Source organism: Misgurnus anguillicaudatus, chromosome 15 (assembly GCF_027580225.2).
Source record: "Misgurnus anguillicaudatus chromosome 15, ASM2758022v2, whole genome shotgun sequence".
NCBI lineage: Eukaryota > Metazoa > Chordata > Actinopteri > Cypriniformes > Cobitidae > Misgurnus > Misgurnus anguillicaudatus.
Genome location: NC_073351.2, coordinates 36,325,060 through 36,339,721, shown reverse-complemented (window position 1 = coordinate 36,339,721; position 14,662 = coordinate 36,325,060). Strand labels below are relative to the sequence as shown.

Below are 14,662 nucleotides of genomic sequence, written 5' to 3'. Positions count from 1 at the left end.
GGTCTATATTTAATTTGCTTCAAATTGTAAATGGGGGGGGGGGCAGTTGAGGCGATTTGAAGTGACAAAGGGTGAGAACCTCTGGTTTAAACACTCTTGGTTTAATATTATTCTTAAAAAACATTAAAACATTGTTTTTTGTGAAGTTCCTTAAAACCGATACAGATGACCTGTATAATAAAAATATAGTACAGTACAGTCATATGTACAAAAATATTAAATCAAAGAAAGTATTTGAAAGAAACCTTGAATCGGTCTCGCGGTACTTTGACGTCATCCGCCTGTCAGTTCTTGCGGAGCCGCATCATCTAACGTGAACGCGCAGAGATCAGCTGACGAGGGTGTCACATGACTTTGGATCTCTCTGCTCAGCACAGCAGCAGCACCAGCATGGCAGTGTCACAGCAGTAAGTTTAACTTCATTTTTATTCTAAAATCCTTATTTTCTTCAAAAACTTGTAATGTCTCGCGCTGAAACGACACGTGAATGGTTTCATGTTGTCTTGTAGCGCCACGCATGCGCGTATGTGAAGTTTCTTGTTTCAAGCGCTGTCAGTATGTTTGACAGATGTCTGTCTTGATTTATTTGTGTTTTTGTTTGTTTTGAGAGGAAACGCTCTTTTTACTTGTTACTGTTTAGCAAGTTGTTAACAGAAAACACTGTAGTGGTATATCACAAAGTTGTTGATCCATGACCAGGTTTATGTTTTTCCACCAACATCAAACTTTCTGTTGCAAGTTTGCATTACTTTTCTACAGCTTGGCATTTGATGTCAACAGTAATGCATATATTTGTATTAAATAACATGGTGTTTGATTACCATATTCATTTACTATGCTGTGTACTGCAGGAAACTTGAGAGAACACCATGATGTTAACATAACATCACACATATTGAACTTGGTATGGTGTCTAATGTATATCTATGATTGATGAATGTTACAGTAATTCAGTGTTGTATGTTAATCTGTTTATTGGTTTAATGTGTTGGTTAAAGGTAGTGTGAGCTGTGATCTTTGAGCTCATACAGTCACTGATCACAGTTCATCTTTATATCAGCCCTAATAAACATCTCTCTTCTATGCATTTAGTCTGATGTCAGCAGGATTTTAATCAGTCTGTGTAAAATCACATTAAAACATAACCACAATATTTCTCTTGGGGTTAGATAAGAAATATTATTATTTTAAGAAATTAAAAAAAAAATCTCATTGTCTTAATACTCCAATGAGGTCACTTTCATTTTAAAATTGTAACACTATATATATTTTTAAAAGTACATATTCATATAATTTTAAAGTTTTGAATAATGATTATTATAATTGGAAGGGAAATATTTCAAATGTGGTCGGATATATTTTAAATATAACTTTATTTTGATTTGATCATTACTTGTTTTTAATAACTAAATAACTAAAATCTACTCGATTGGGGTGTTATTTTCTAATAATCAGAATCTCTTTGTTTATTTGAGCTTCCTCAATGTTTGACTGTGGTCAAAAATACATTCAGCAGTAAAATCATCATGTGATTGAATCCAGTCTCTTACATAACACCTCTATCACTGTCACAAAGCTGTGTTTATTCTTACAAGCTGTTTTGCAACACAGTAAAATGCTGCTGCTACATGTGTGCACTTCCATACTTAATGGAATAATTTTTTAAAAAAGCAACTGATATAAGTCACTGATATAAGTCCACAAAACCCATACTAAACATGTTTTAACAAGACTTTTCTAAACAGAATCTAGTAGTCTAGAGTTTTTTCTTTAAAATGATGTGAAAATCATCCTGCCTACTTATTCACTTAAAACAATATATTGATTTAGAAATTTTAAGACTTTTTGTTTAGAGGGGCCATATGCGAGAAGGATTGATTGACAGCTAGCAGCAAGCTCACCCTTAAGCCATCTTAGGTGTAAATATGACTTTCTTGTTTCAGAGGAATATTAAATAATATCCTGACTCTTTTTTTAGCTTCATAATGGCATTGGATAGTGCCCCATTTTTAAAGCTCTTAGAAGTGCATCCATGTCCATCAAAAACTAATCCATACAGTTATTAAGTGTCTTCTGAGTTGAAGTGATAGTTTTTTGTAATGTTAGGATTAGTGATAAACCTAAATAAAAATTCTGGGCCGAAAATGAAACTGAAAATTCTTGATGCACTTGGCCAAACCAAAAACGAACCAAGTTGGAAGTAGGGTTGCAAAATTCTGGGAATTTTCGATGCTGAATACTTTCCATGGGAATTAATGCCAATATATAGGTAATTAACGGGAATATATGTGAATTAACAGGAATGTATGTGAATTAACAGGAATGTATGTGAATTAACGGGAATATATGTGAATTAACGGGAATATATGTGAATTAACGGGAATATATGTGAATTAACGGGAATATATGTGAATTAACGGGAATATATGTGAATTAACAGGAATATATGGGAAGTAATGGGAATAAACTGGGACTTGCAGAGTTGCATATAACACGGAACTAAATATAGTTAAAAAAAAACATCTTGTCGCATAATTTGTTTAACACAACAAGATTTAATGCAATGTTAGTTGAATTTCTCTCCTGGACATTCTTCATTCACATGCACATACAGCACACTGCTAACTAAAGAGACATTAGAGCCACACCCACTGCATGTACTTGCATTCTTCCAGCACAGATCATTTCTTGAAGCTCGTAAATCAGATATCTAAAAGTAATCTAGCACTATTTTATTGAACATTTATAAGGCTAGCTATCATTTAGCTAGTTAAAGCTGTAATGCTCTTTCTTCTTCATTCTGCTAGCCAGTTTTCTGTTATCATACAGAATCACTGTACCACCCAAACGTTTGGACACATTGCTATTTTTAATGTTTTTGAAAGAAGTCTCTTAGCTCATTAAATAAATCCAGGCTTGATGAGTGTAAGTATCAGGATTCTTCAAAATGTGTATTACCTTGCATGCATGTTTGCTTATGACCAAACAAAATGTTTATGTTTGTATATAATATAGTTTATAAAAATTTCCCAAAATTTCCAAATAATTCCCATAAATTCCTGTAAATTCCCATAAATTCCTGTTAAGTTTTCAATTTGGAATATTTTCACAATTCCCAAGATAAGTTCCAATGTAAAGTTTCCGGAGTTTAATGGAAATGTAAAGACTGCCCCAGTGTCATAGTTGGCACAGCTTGTGTGATTTGCATGAAGCGTGCCAAATGTTATTCTGTAGTTTTTATTCCTGACGACGGTGTTTTATTGTTGTGTCACAGCAGAAGGCAGTGTATTGGCTGGGAAAGGACACCCTGAGTGTATCAGCAGCTCTGTTTGCTGAAAACCGGAAACGTTTGTGTCATGCCCTGAAGAAAGAGAAGAACCTGAAGAATGGATCTGTGGTTCTGCTTCAGGGAGGAGAACAGATGCAGAGATACTGCACAGACACCGATATGATCTTCAGACAGGTAACACACACACATACATACAAACAAACAAACAAACAAACATACACCTGTGTCAGGTACCACAGGTGTAGAGAGCTAAAATCAATGTAGAAGAGCATTCACAAACCCATTTGACCTTCATAATGTGATAGGTAGAAGATATTTTGATAAATGATTGTAAGCACACAGCTGACGGTACCCATTGACTTCCATCATATTTGTTTTTCCTACTTTAAAAGTCAATGTTTACAGTCAGCTGTGTGATTACCATCATGCATCAAAATATCTTCTTTTGTGTTTATTAGAAAAAATTAATTCATACAGGTTTAAGAATGAGAAAATGATGACAGTATTTTCATTGTTTAGATGAACTATCCCTTTAAAGTTTGTTTGGATGTGAAGGTTTGTTCTGGTTGTGTTATTAAGGAAGTTTAAGGTTCAAAGGTTGTTTCTGCAGTTAGTGCCAGTCGTGCTGATCGTTGTTTAGCTGTAAGATTAAATGGTTCATTTGTGTTGAGTTCAGCAGTTTTCAGGCCTTGTGTTATGCTATGTTAAATGGTAATTTGTGTTAACAGGAGACCTTTTGGTTTGAGTTGGCCTGTTGCCTGTCTAACAGAGCCCTGCAGTTTAGTGTGGAGGATTTACATGCGTTGATTGAACATAATGAGCTGCGTGTTTTTTATTCATTAACTACAGAAGCATGCATATCGTGCACTGTTTGGCATAGACTGCATGCTGATGTCTTCAGTGTGAATGAAGTGAGTCTTGTTAAAGGCTTTGACAGGACGGGCAACACGCATGGATTATGATTATGTCATGTTTACTATTTAAGGGCTTCTTGCTTTCATCATCATTTATTTACTAACATTCACTTGATTGTATTGAAGTATTGGCAGGTGTATTTCAAATGTAAATTCATTTCGTTACACATTTCTAGTTGTTGATGATTTCTGGTCATTCATATAGAGAGCATGTAAGGTCACGTATGCACTGCACGTGTACAGCGAGAATCTGATTAATGCAATGCACTCATGCCAATTAAATCATCTGAGGAAAAAAACAATCGTCCTCTGTGGATTAGATACTGTAGTTATCTGATCTTGAAGTTTGACTGTGCAAGTTTATATTTATAATCTGTGTTCTCAATAGACTTTTCTTATCATTTATAATTCTGAACAGCAACTCATCAGTTATTCAGTTCTTCTTTATGTAGCCTACCTTAAAAGTTTTGTTGTTAACTAAAATGTATATTTATGCATTAATGTTAGGGCTGAAGAGTTTTGTATTGAGTATTTTTGATGTGGCATTTGCTTTTTAAACTGTGATTACTGTAAAAACTACAAATTAATTGGAGGTAAAGTGATGTAACTCATGCTTTTGTAAAGCTAAGTACAAACCGGTCAGCGGTTTTGAGTTTCGTCAGGCTTAGTTTTTTAGTATGTTTCGCACCATCCAATAAAGTCAGTCACATTCGCCTTTTTATTTTGTCCGATTCACCGTGTTGAACTGGCGGCGGTGCTCGTAGGAGTATGTTTGTTCTGATTGGCTGTTCAGCAAATCCAAGACAAGTGCACAATAAAAAAACAGACGTTATAATGAAGCAAGCAAACGACGAAGTCAAGATGGAACACACAGTACGCTCATTTTTTTTGCATCTCTCATTCTAAAACTTGAATGTTTTATAAAGATATGTCTCATGTGATATTACAGATATATCACAAATCAATCTGCAGTGTGAGTGAAACTGGTAAGCAAGCGCTGTTTTATGATTTCAATTTTTGGTCACAACAAGCTTTTCTGGTTTCCCGTTTTGAATAATGATATTAACTAATGTAACCTGTTTGTATTAGGGATGCACAGATTGTTCGGCAATCTAAGTTATTCGTCCGAAAACAGCAAAAAAAATTCATCTTTGGTTCAACAAATGAAAAGGCCAAATACATTTTTCCAAAAATGAGGTCTTTGATTTTGACGTGATCGTATAATAACCAGCAGAGAGTGAGAGACGTGCAATTGCAGCAAACATGTTGGTAAAGGATTTTAAAGTGTCAGAGAAAGATGCAAAAACATACAGACGCAAAAACATACAGCACATGTTATAGATATAAAAATAAACAACGAAGAGCGTCAGCAGTATGTAATAAAAACTTCCTAGAACCAGTAAAGTCCTACAATGACAAACACGCTCATATTAAACCAGAAATTAAATGTTTATACTATCAAGTTTTTTGTTAGACCGCTTTGTTGAGCGCTTTTTTCTCTGTCATCTCCTGTCAATCTTCCACTGTCTCTCTCGCTTTGATCTTCCTTGACCGTGCATGGAGATGCCCGTCCGCTCCTCATCATACAGTTTTATATAAGCATCATTGCAAGTTTCTTAAAGCAGAATAATGAATAGGTTATTTGCATTTTGTGTGTGAATAGAAGATCGGATTCATATTCGTTTAGCCAGGACTCATTTATGTGATCGAATGTAAATTATCAAGTCAGATTTCTACCTGATCAGAGAAGTGAACCGGTGTAAAAGGTCCTATAATGACTGCTGGAATGTTATGAAAATAATAATGTAAAAGAAATATAGTAAAAAGGACCAACCTCATAGTTTGCATTTCTTCCTTGGCATCAGTTTGGTGTGCCCCTATCCCCTAAACTTCATTACTCAAAAACTCGTATTGCTGTTTAGATATCAAGGATAATGACACAAATAGACATTAAATTCCCTTAAAACATCATGTCTTATTTTCACTATGTGTGAGAAGAACCTCTGTTCTAGTGTTATTGATCATTAATCGACTATAAAACTGGTAATGTACGATAATACTCATTTGCAGACTTTATCAATTCTCTGCTCTGTTTTTGTGAAAATCTTAAAAATATATATATTTCAAACTTAAAATGGGTTAAATGCCTCTAAGAGTACTAGTCTATATTGACAACCTAAATGCAAATGAGTGTATTAAATACATTTGAATAAATATATGCACAGTGCTGGGTTGTGAACAGTATTGTGAATGACAGCTGAGCTGACATCTCCTGAGGTTTTTGGGAGTTTTGTGTGGTCCTGATTTAATGCTGTGAAGGTTTAGGTGAGAGTTTGAAGATCTGAAGAGGCTGTTGAACCTCTCGCCAGAGAGAAACGTGTTAGATTATACTAAAGATATTTGACAGGAGTTTAATCTGAATCTGTTGTTTTGCAGGAGTCGTTCTTCCACTGGGCTTTTGGTGTGACGGAGGCCGACTGCTACGGTGCCATCGACGTAAACTCCAAGAAATCCATCCTGTTTGTTCCCAAACTGCCGGAGAGCTACGCCACATGGATGGGAGAGTAAGTGATGCTTTTTCATGGACTTCACTTTAGTGTTTGACTGAAATACATGTCTGTTCCTTCTGTTTAATATATGCTACTGTTTGTTTTTGTGGGATCTTTAAATGAGTTTCGGTGTTAATTGAAGGAAGATTTTTGCTTCAGAATTGACAGAATCTCTGATGATGGTCATTGATTTGCATAATCTTTTGAACTCACATTTAGAAATATGCTTGTGAAACATTTCTACTTCAGATTTAGGATATTTAGGAATATACTGGTACTTTATCTTTATTAAAGGGGCAGTAAATTTGTCGATTCTATTGTTTTATACTGTTGTCTGAGGTCTACTTATGATGTTTGTGTGGCTTTTACATTAAACAACATCAAAATCAATAAGTAATAGGCTATTTTGTAACATACAAAAGTGGTAGTTGTATTTGGGTTTGGGGAGGTGTTTCAGTTCTACTCTGACGACATATTTCTGCACATTCCTGATATATTTCAGTAGCACGGACGTTTTCAGTTTTGAAACTTGCAGGATGTTCATTTAAGTATGATGAGCTCTTATATAACAAATTATCAAGTTAAAATTGATTGTTTGATTTACCACTCCTTTAATTATAATTGTGCTTTTGTTAAACACAGGGATATTCATTTTACTTATAAATTTAATTTTTATTTAGTTAAGGAGTGACCCAATGTTTTTTTGGTTTTCTGTACTCATAGAAAACATGCATAAATACTTACGCCAGCCGGAAGTTTGCTTCTTATTGATGATATTTCTGCTTTGTTTATAAGTTGTTAAATGATGCGCCGGGTTGGTTGTTGTGATATTTATCTCGCCCTACTCCACTATGATTGAACATTTTTTATCTCTTGGTGCTCAGTGCGGACAAAACCGGCCAGCTGCTGGCGTTTTTAAAAAGCGCGGCACTTCCATTGAAACACACGCCGGTCAACGGCGTAAATGCCTTTGTGTGCATGCTCCCTAACTGTGTTTCATTTCTGCTGTTCAATGCATTGTAATATTAGCATAAACGTTCCTTTATAATTCTGAACAGGTGGGCATGAAATTAAACTGCTAAAGATTTGGACCTAAAAGCCTTGCTGGTGAGATGCTATTGAAGCTTTTGGAAATGTGTGGTGATCCGCTTTGAAAGATAGCCCAGTAAATGCGACTGTGGTGTTGAATGAGATTCACTAATCTTTACATACAGCTGTGCTTCTGTAGCTGTGCATCTCACAGGTTTGTGGGGTCGTCTCGGATCAGTAGAAATGTTGAGCTGTGACCCAGTATTCTGTGTTCAGTGTTTTCATTACATCAGACTCGTCCTGAATGTCATCGTGATGTGCATTATTCATACAGCTGCCAGGAAAAAAACACTACTTTCTCAGAATTTTTTCTAAATAAGTACATTTCAGAAACTACAGAGAAAAGAAAATGGTTTTAGTTTTTAGTTTGTGCTACATTTAAAAGAAGGTATTTTCTTACTGGATGAGCTACATATTTAATAGCACATTCACATTTTTAGGGTAACTGCCTTTATTTTAGAGATGATCAGGGATTTATTCATTTTATTTTATGTGTTTAAAGGGGACATTTCACAAGACTTAAGATGTCAAATAAATATTTAGTGTCCCCAGAGTACATATGTGAAGTTTCAACTCAAAATATCATATAGATAATTTTTATAAGATGTTAAAATTGACACTTTGTAGAGTTTGAGCAAGAATTTGCCATGTTTGGGTCCGTCCTTTAATAGCAAATGAGCTGATCTCTGCACTAAATGGTAGTGCCGTGGTTGGATCGTGCAGATTAAGGGGCCATATTATTATAATAAGATCCCCTTCTGACATCACAATGGGAGCAAAATTCCAATTACCTATTTTTTCCACATGCTTGCAGAGAATGATTTACCAAAACTAAGTTACTGGGTTGATCTTTTTCACATCTTCTACGTTGATAGAAGGACTGGGGACCCAATTATAGCACTTAAATATGAAGTCAGATTTTTGTGATATGTCCCCATGAAATCAAAACTATTTAAATTTTTGAAAAAAAACATTATTTAGTGAGTATTTTTTTTATTCATGTGCCCTCATAAATGTACTTCCGTTCTCTCGTGACGATCCTTCTCTAATGACGTCAGCTAGATAACTTGGGCGGAGCATCTGTTAACTCCGCCCCTCCAACTATCAGTCTGCTGCGAGTTCCATTTCTGTATGAAACGGCCATTTTTCTATATCCATTCAATTCGCAGTTGGAAACATAAGCCACACCCATTATTTTCCTCATGTGATATTCCGTTTCAATCGGAAGTACTTCACAACAAGAAAGTAAATGAATTGTGACTTCCTGTTCAAGGGGACTTTAAGTGTTAAAAAAATGTCTGTATGTTCTGTACATAAATATCATAAAGGCCAAACTTAAGGCTGTATTTCTATATTAGCAAAGCTCTCAAAATGATTGATGTGCATTTAGAAAATGAGTTTATGCTTTAGTCTGTTTACTAGAAAATACTTCACTTAGATTCCAAGAATCAAAGAAACTTCAGGTCAAGAGTCTCTTTAGTTGATTGTCAGACCAATTATCAAAATATCATGACTAAAATCATTCTGACATACCAAACATCTGTCATTATAAAACATAAAACCCAACATGTGAATCAAATATAAATGGGGATTTCTCATGAAATCTCTCTGTGTCTTACCAGGATCTTTCCACGTGAACATTTCAAGGAGAAATACGCAGTGGACGAAGTTCATTACACCTCTGATGTGAGTTTTTTCTCTTCTTAAATCTATTAGAAGAGCTAAATAAGTCCTGTGCCTGTTAGTTTCTTCTCATTAGTTTTGTCTTGTATAATGAAGATGAATGTTTACATCTGTATAATGAGTGATTCTTCAGAGGCCTTGAGCTTATTTAAACTGAGCCGCTTGAGTTTTTGCTTTTTCTTCTTGTGATTCTTTTCTTTTAATCTTTCTCCTCAATTACCAGTGTTTGATCTAGTTAAAATAGAGATGGTTCAGATCAGTGTCGGTCATTTTGTTGTATGCAATAGTCTTAAAGATACCGTAATAATGTATATAAAGCAGTGTCTGTGTGTTTATTTATACAAACCTTATTTGTACATACACTGTGCTCATTATATTACTGGTGTGAACTCATGACGTTGGTTGCACAAAATTAATAGCCAAATTGTGATCCAGTCTGTAAAAATCCAGCTTAAGTCCTTCTTTGTGAATTATAGTTAACATTGTGTCAAAATATGACCTTGAAATCTTTAAAGAGCATCTATTTCATTGCTAATAAACAACTTTATTTTGTGTATTTGCTAGAAAACAAGACAACATTAACATTTCTCTCATGACCCCAAATGTGCACTTACATGTAAAATCAAATTGAACTCTTTTCCCGCCATTGACGAGTTATCTTGTCAATCTGCAATACCGCTATTATCCACCAACTTATAAAACCCAGAAGTATTGCCCTAGGGCAAACAGCTGTATGTCCGTGTATGTTTTAAAAAGCCACACAGATCCAAAATCGAAACTGACCTGTATTGCAGTGTGTCATGTAGCTGTCCATCAATGTAAACAATGTTCAAAGTAGTTGAACCAAAAAGTGCACGATTAATAAAGTTATTGGCTTCTAAAGCAGGGAGTCGACTCTGAATCGCTGAAACGAGTCGTTATATGGATTGAATCTCCTGCCTGTCTTTATCCACGTCACACGAGATACTAATCTCCGCCTACAGCCTTGCCCGCGGGAGAAACGAAAACTATGACCCGCCCACAGCTAGTTAGTGTGTGTAAACATCAGCTCACGCTGTGTTTTCAGTTTGTGTTGTTTTCACTACCAAAGGAGACTTTTTCAAGGAGGGATATTCTAAACGTGTCTGGCTGTGAAGAATCATTGCTTAAAATTAATTTTTAACGGATGGATTTAGACGTTTGGCAATGAAAGATGGTTCAGTACCCACTTAATTTGGAACAACATGCGTCTCCTAACCACAACCTGTAAGTATGATTGTAGCTACATACTTGCTTTAATGAGTGTTAAATGGCTATCGTCATTTATACTGCCTGGATTAATAATGAATGATCTCGTTGTTTAAACTCTTAATATACTGTCAGAGTCACGATAGCAAGCGGCTTATGCTGCACTTACAGGTTTGCTATGACCCGGTTAGTTTACATAAATGCTTAAATGAGTGTAAAATTGATAGTTTTTATGGTCGTTGTTATTGTTCGGATTTTTATGAATGATGTTGTTGTTTAAACTCTTAATTTACTGTCAGAGAGTCACGTTAGCAAACTGCTAGCGCATGCTCACTTACGGTTTTGCTATGACCTGGTTAGTTTACATAAATGCTTAAATGAGTGTAAAATTATTAGTTTTTATCGTCGTTGTTATTGCTTGGATTAATGATGAATGATGTGTATTGATGTTGATAATGTCTTCTCAGTAAATCATGTTTGCACTAGGTCAATACATGTTGCACTATTGTTGGTCTGTGCGACTGATCTGTGGTCTGTGCAGAAACTGTGTCAGTTGACCAATCAGAGCAGAGTAGGCTACTGAAAGGTGGGGTTTAGGCAGACTGAGTCCTTGAACGGCTTCACATGAATCGTTTGGGGATCTCTGAGAAATGGGGCAATTTTAAATGTATATTTTGAGAAAATTACAGTGTTTTTTGTCCTTGCATGCATTTAAACCTGTTGTCCGGGACTTATAAACAGTGATAGGATGCTTAAAATTTTAATGGCTCTTTAAAGATTGCTCTACAAAAATGGAATTATCTCAGTTTTTTGCTCAAAATTTGGTGTTTTTGATGAAACCTACACATAATTTGAGGGGTGATAAAAACAGAACACATGAAGGTAGGATGAAACAGATTTTTTTGTTTGAAAGCAGAGGGTCTGTTCTTTTAATTCATATATTGTATGTTTATATATTTAAAAAGGAGCATTTTCTGGAAGGAATTAAACTTTTGTGAAAATCATGAAAAATGCTGGTGGCGAAAGAGTTAAATATGGTTTGCATCAGTACTTTTTTTACATTTCTAGAAATTGTTCACAAAACCATGATGATTTTGATAATCGTGGTGATTTTGCTCACAAAAATGTTCTTACTAGAGCTGAAGATCTTTGCCCGAACCCGACGGGACCCGGCTCGGGCTTTATTTCTAACATTTTACACGGGCTCGGGCTTGCGCTCCGGCTTTGTGAGGTAAATGAGCGGTCAAGTTCAATGCTGCTGGATGCACTATCAGTAGTGCAGGACCGCACTGAATTCATTTACAGTGAATTTAATGATTTTCCTCATCAAAAACATGTAGCCTAATCTTGGTGAGTAGGTTTTTCAATGTATAACAAAATATGAATCGAGTCTTAAATACGTAATTTAGACAGAGGATATAGACTAATGTTGGCAGTAATGGAGAGAAGTCCCGACGCAAATTCCGCAGAGCCTTTCTCTTAATTTCGTTATTGCCAAATACCCATCTTAATTCAGAATGTATTATCTTAATTTAATTCGTTAAGAAATAATAATTTTATTGGCATATTTATAGTGTATTGCATAAGCCTATTTAGAATGAGATGTTACAATGTTACAGATGACTTATTTTATTTCTTTGTTTCAACTTCCAAGTGGCGTGTAGATTATTAGTCATGAATAAATGAAGAGTTTCGTTGCAAAACGAGATAACCACCATTTTTTTAATTGTTCAGAAATCTCGTTTTTTGGTTGTGCATTCCAATTAATTTCAGTTCAACTGCAGTTGGTTTGTTTTGATTTAAACCTTTATAACTTAAAAATACAGCTAAGTAGCACCATAAAACCAAATAATAACATGATTACATAATAATAAACATGTTTTGACAAAAATGTAAAAAAAAAATGGATTTATCTCGTTTTGCTACGAAACTCTTCAAATAATGTTAAAACCTGTGTAAATGTATCATTCTTGACAAAAGCTGTGTATGTGCGCACATTTAAATAATGTCGGGCTGTAAACGGGTTCGGGCTTTTAAAAAGCTGTCAATCTAAATGTACGTTCGGGCTGCATTCTGTCGGGCTCCGGACATTTCGGGCCTAACTTTTAAGGCCTGATTACAGCTCTAGTTCTTACCGTTTCATCTCTGGCAGTAAACACTGATAAATTGTCTGGCTTATGAATTGGTCTCTTACTCTTGTTAAGGTTTGAGAAAGCAGAATCTGGTGTGGTTTATTTAAATGAAGACTCGTGTGATAAATTCACTCTTTTTTAGTCTTAAAGGCTAAGAGCATCATCAGAATAAATTCAATAAGAGCACGCGGCGCAATTCAGATCCCTGCAGATGTAGATGATGACTTTTCTCTCACAGCATTTCTCTGATAGACAGCATGTTAAAATGCAGGAGTTTAAAAGTAATTGGAAATGTTAGCTGGGATGTCAGCGCCTTTAGTCATGGGTCAGTTTTTAAAAGAGAAAGATCATAATAATCATTTACAACTCTCATTTCTGTTGATCTGTTCACATCTATTTAAACTCATGAATGAAATCAAACCAACTCCTGATTGTCTTGCTGTCTGTCTGAAATGTGAACATTACACGTTTTATTTTAATGACTTGTTTGATAATTTCAGACCAATAATAGGCAAGTTTAGACATCCCCTTATCTTCTGGAGTGATTTATCTTTGTTCAAACAGTTCTGTTCAAAGTTAAAAAGGTCCAGATGCATGCTGGTCTGGTGATGCCGGCCTGTCTGAGGATCAGGTTTAATGACATGTACTTAAAGTAAAGGTCACCAGCATGAACTTTGAATAATGAAGCACAGAACAGGGCAGGATCATTCAGTCTTTGGGTTTTAAAGGGGATGCTATTATCTTCTTAGTTTTAGCTGTAAATGAGCCAATGTTCAAATAACATTTTAATAGACTGATCTAGTCTCACTGTAAGAACCAATGTGTCTCATTTTTAACTTGCAGTTTTGACTCTGAACTATTTAAAGTTGCCATAATTTGGAAGTAGCGATTGTCTTATTTTCCCCGTGGTGACGTATATACGAGTGAAACAGCTTCTGAAATTAAAAAGTGTAGGGCTGAACTTGAATTTGTCCATTGAGAACTGATTGGATTGTTTGAAGTTGGGTCATGTTTCTATTTGCTAGATGTGTAAAAATAACAGTTTAACAGCTTGATTTTTTTAAATGTATTTTTCAATGTTATTTATTTTTCTACAACTACCTCTGTGATTCACAAAATACTGAAAGACTTTGACTGTTGCCATCATAAGCTTGATTTTTATGTGACATTTTCCCCTCATCATTAATTTTTCTTTATTTAAAGGTGCAGTGTGTAACTTTAAGAAGGATCTCTTCTTCATCATTTGTAAGATATTAAAAATGTAATTGCTTAACTAGGCGCATAATATAAAAATATTAGATAAAGTAATCGAATCGTAATTGCATCAAAGAAGCATTTGAAGTATCTGTAAATATTGCATCACTTTTCCTGGACCCCGCCCACCTGCCATACCATACGCACAACCGGCACAACGTCATAGAATGTCTCTGAACATGTTCACGCCCACTTTTGGGGGAAATCGCACTAGACGTTCCATTGGCTTCCATTCAAAATAGCGGAACAAAGCAACCTTCGTACACAGCCGGCAGGCGTAAACAACCCATGAAATCACTCAGATCAAACATGCCGAGCAATTATCTGTCCACCCTGCCGGCCACAGAGCGCGAAAGATAAACCAACACATTTAACTTGGTCAACACAAAAACATGTCCCCCTCATTCTCCCAGCATCAAATTTGTGTAACAACGCTCCCTATTGGCCAGAGGTGTCTTACCCGGACATTTACTCGTACCTCATCGAGTCAACAGGGAAGCAAGTGAATGATTTTACTTCGTATTT

General features: G+C 35.4%; 1 protein-coding gene across 1 annotated transcript in view; it reads left to right on the top strand.

Moving 5' to 3' along the window:
* Positions 1-292: 292 nt before the first annotated feature.
* The window catches only part of pepd (peptidase D), a 75,132-nt gene continuing 60,762 nt past the window's right edge, over positions 293-14,662 (top strand). The window contains exons 1-4 of the mRNA XM_073853900.1: positions 293-408; positions 3,278-3,463; positions 6,640-6,767; positions 9,464-9,527. Coding sequence (XP_073710001.1) covers positions 349-408; positions 3,278-3,463; positions 6,640-6,767; positions 9,464-9,527 — 438 coding nt within the window. The 5' untranslated portion in view covers positions 293-348. The remainder of the gene's footprint in view (positions 409-3,277; positions 3,464-6,639; positions 6,768-9,463; positions 9,528-14,662) is intronic.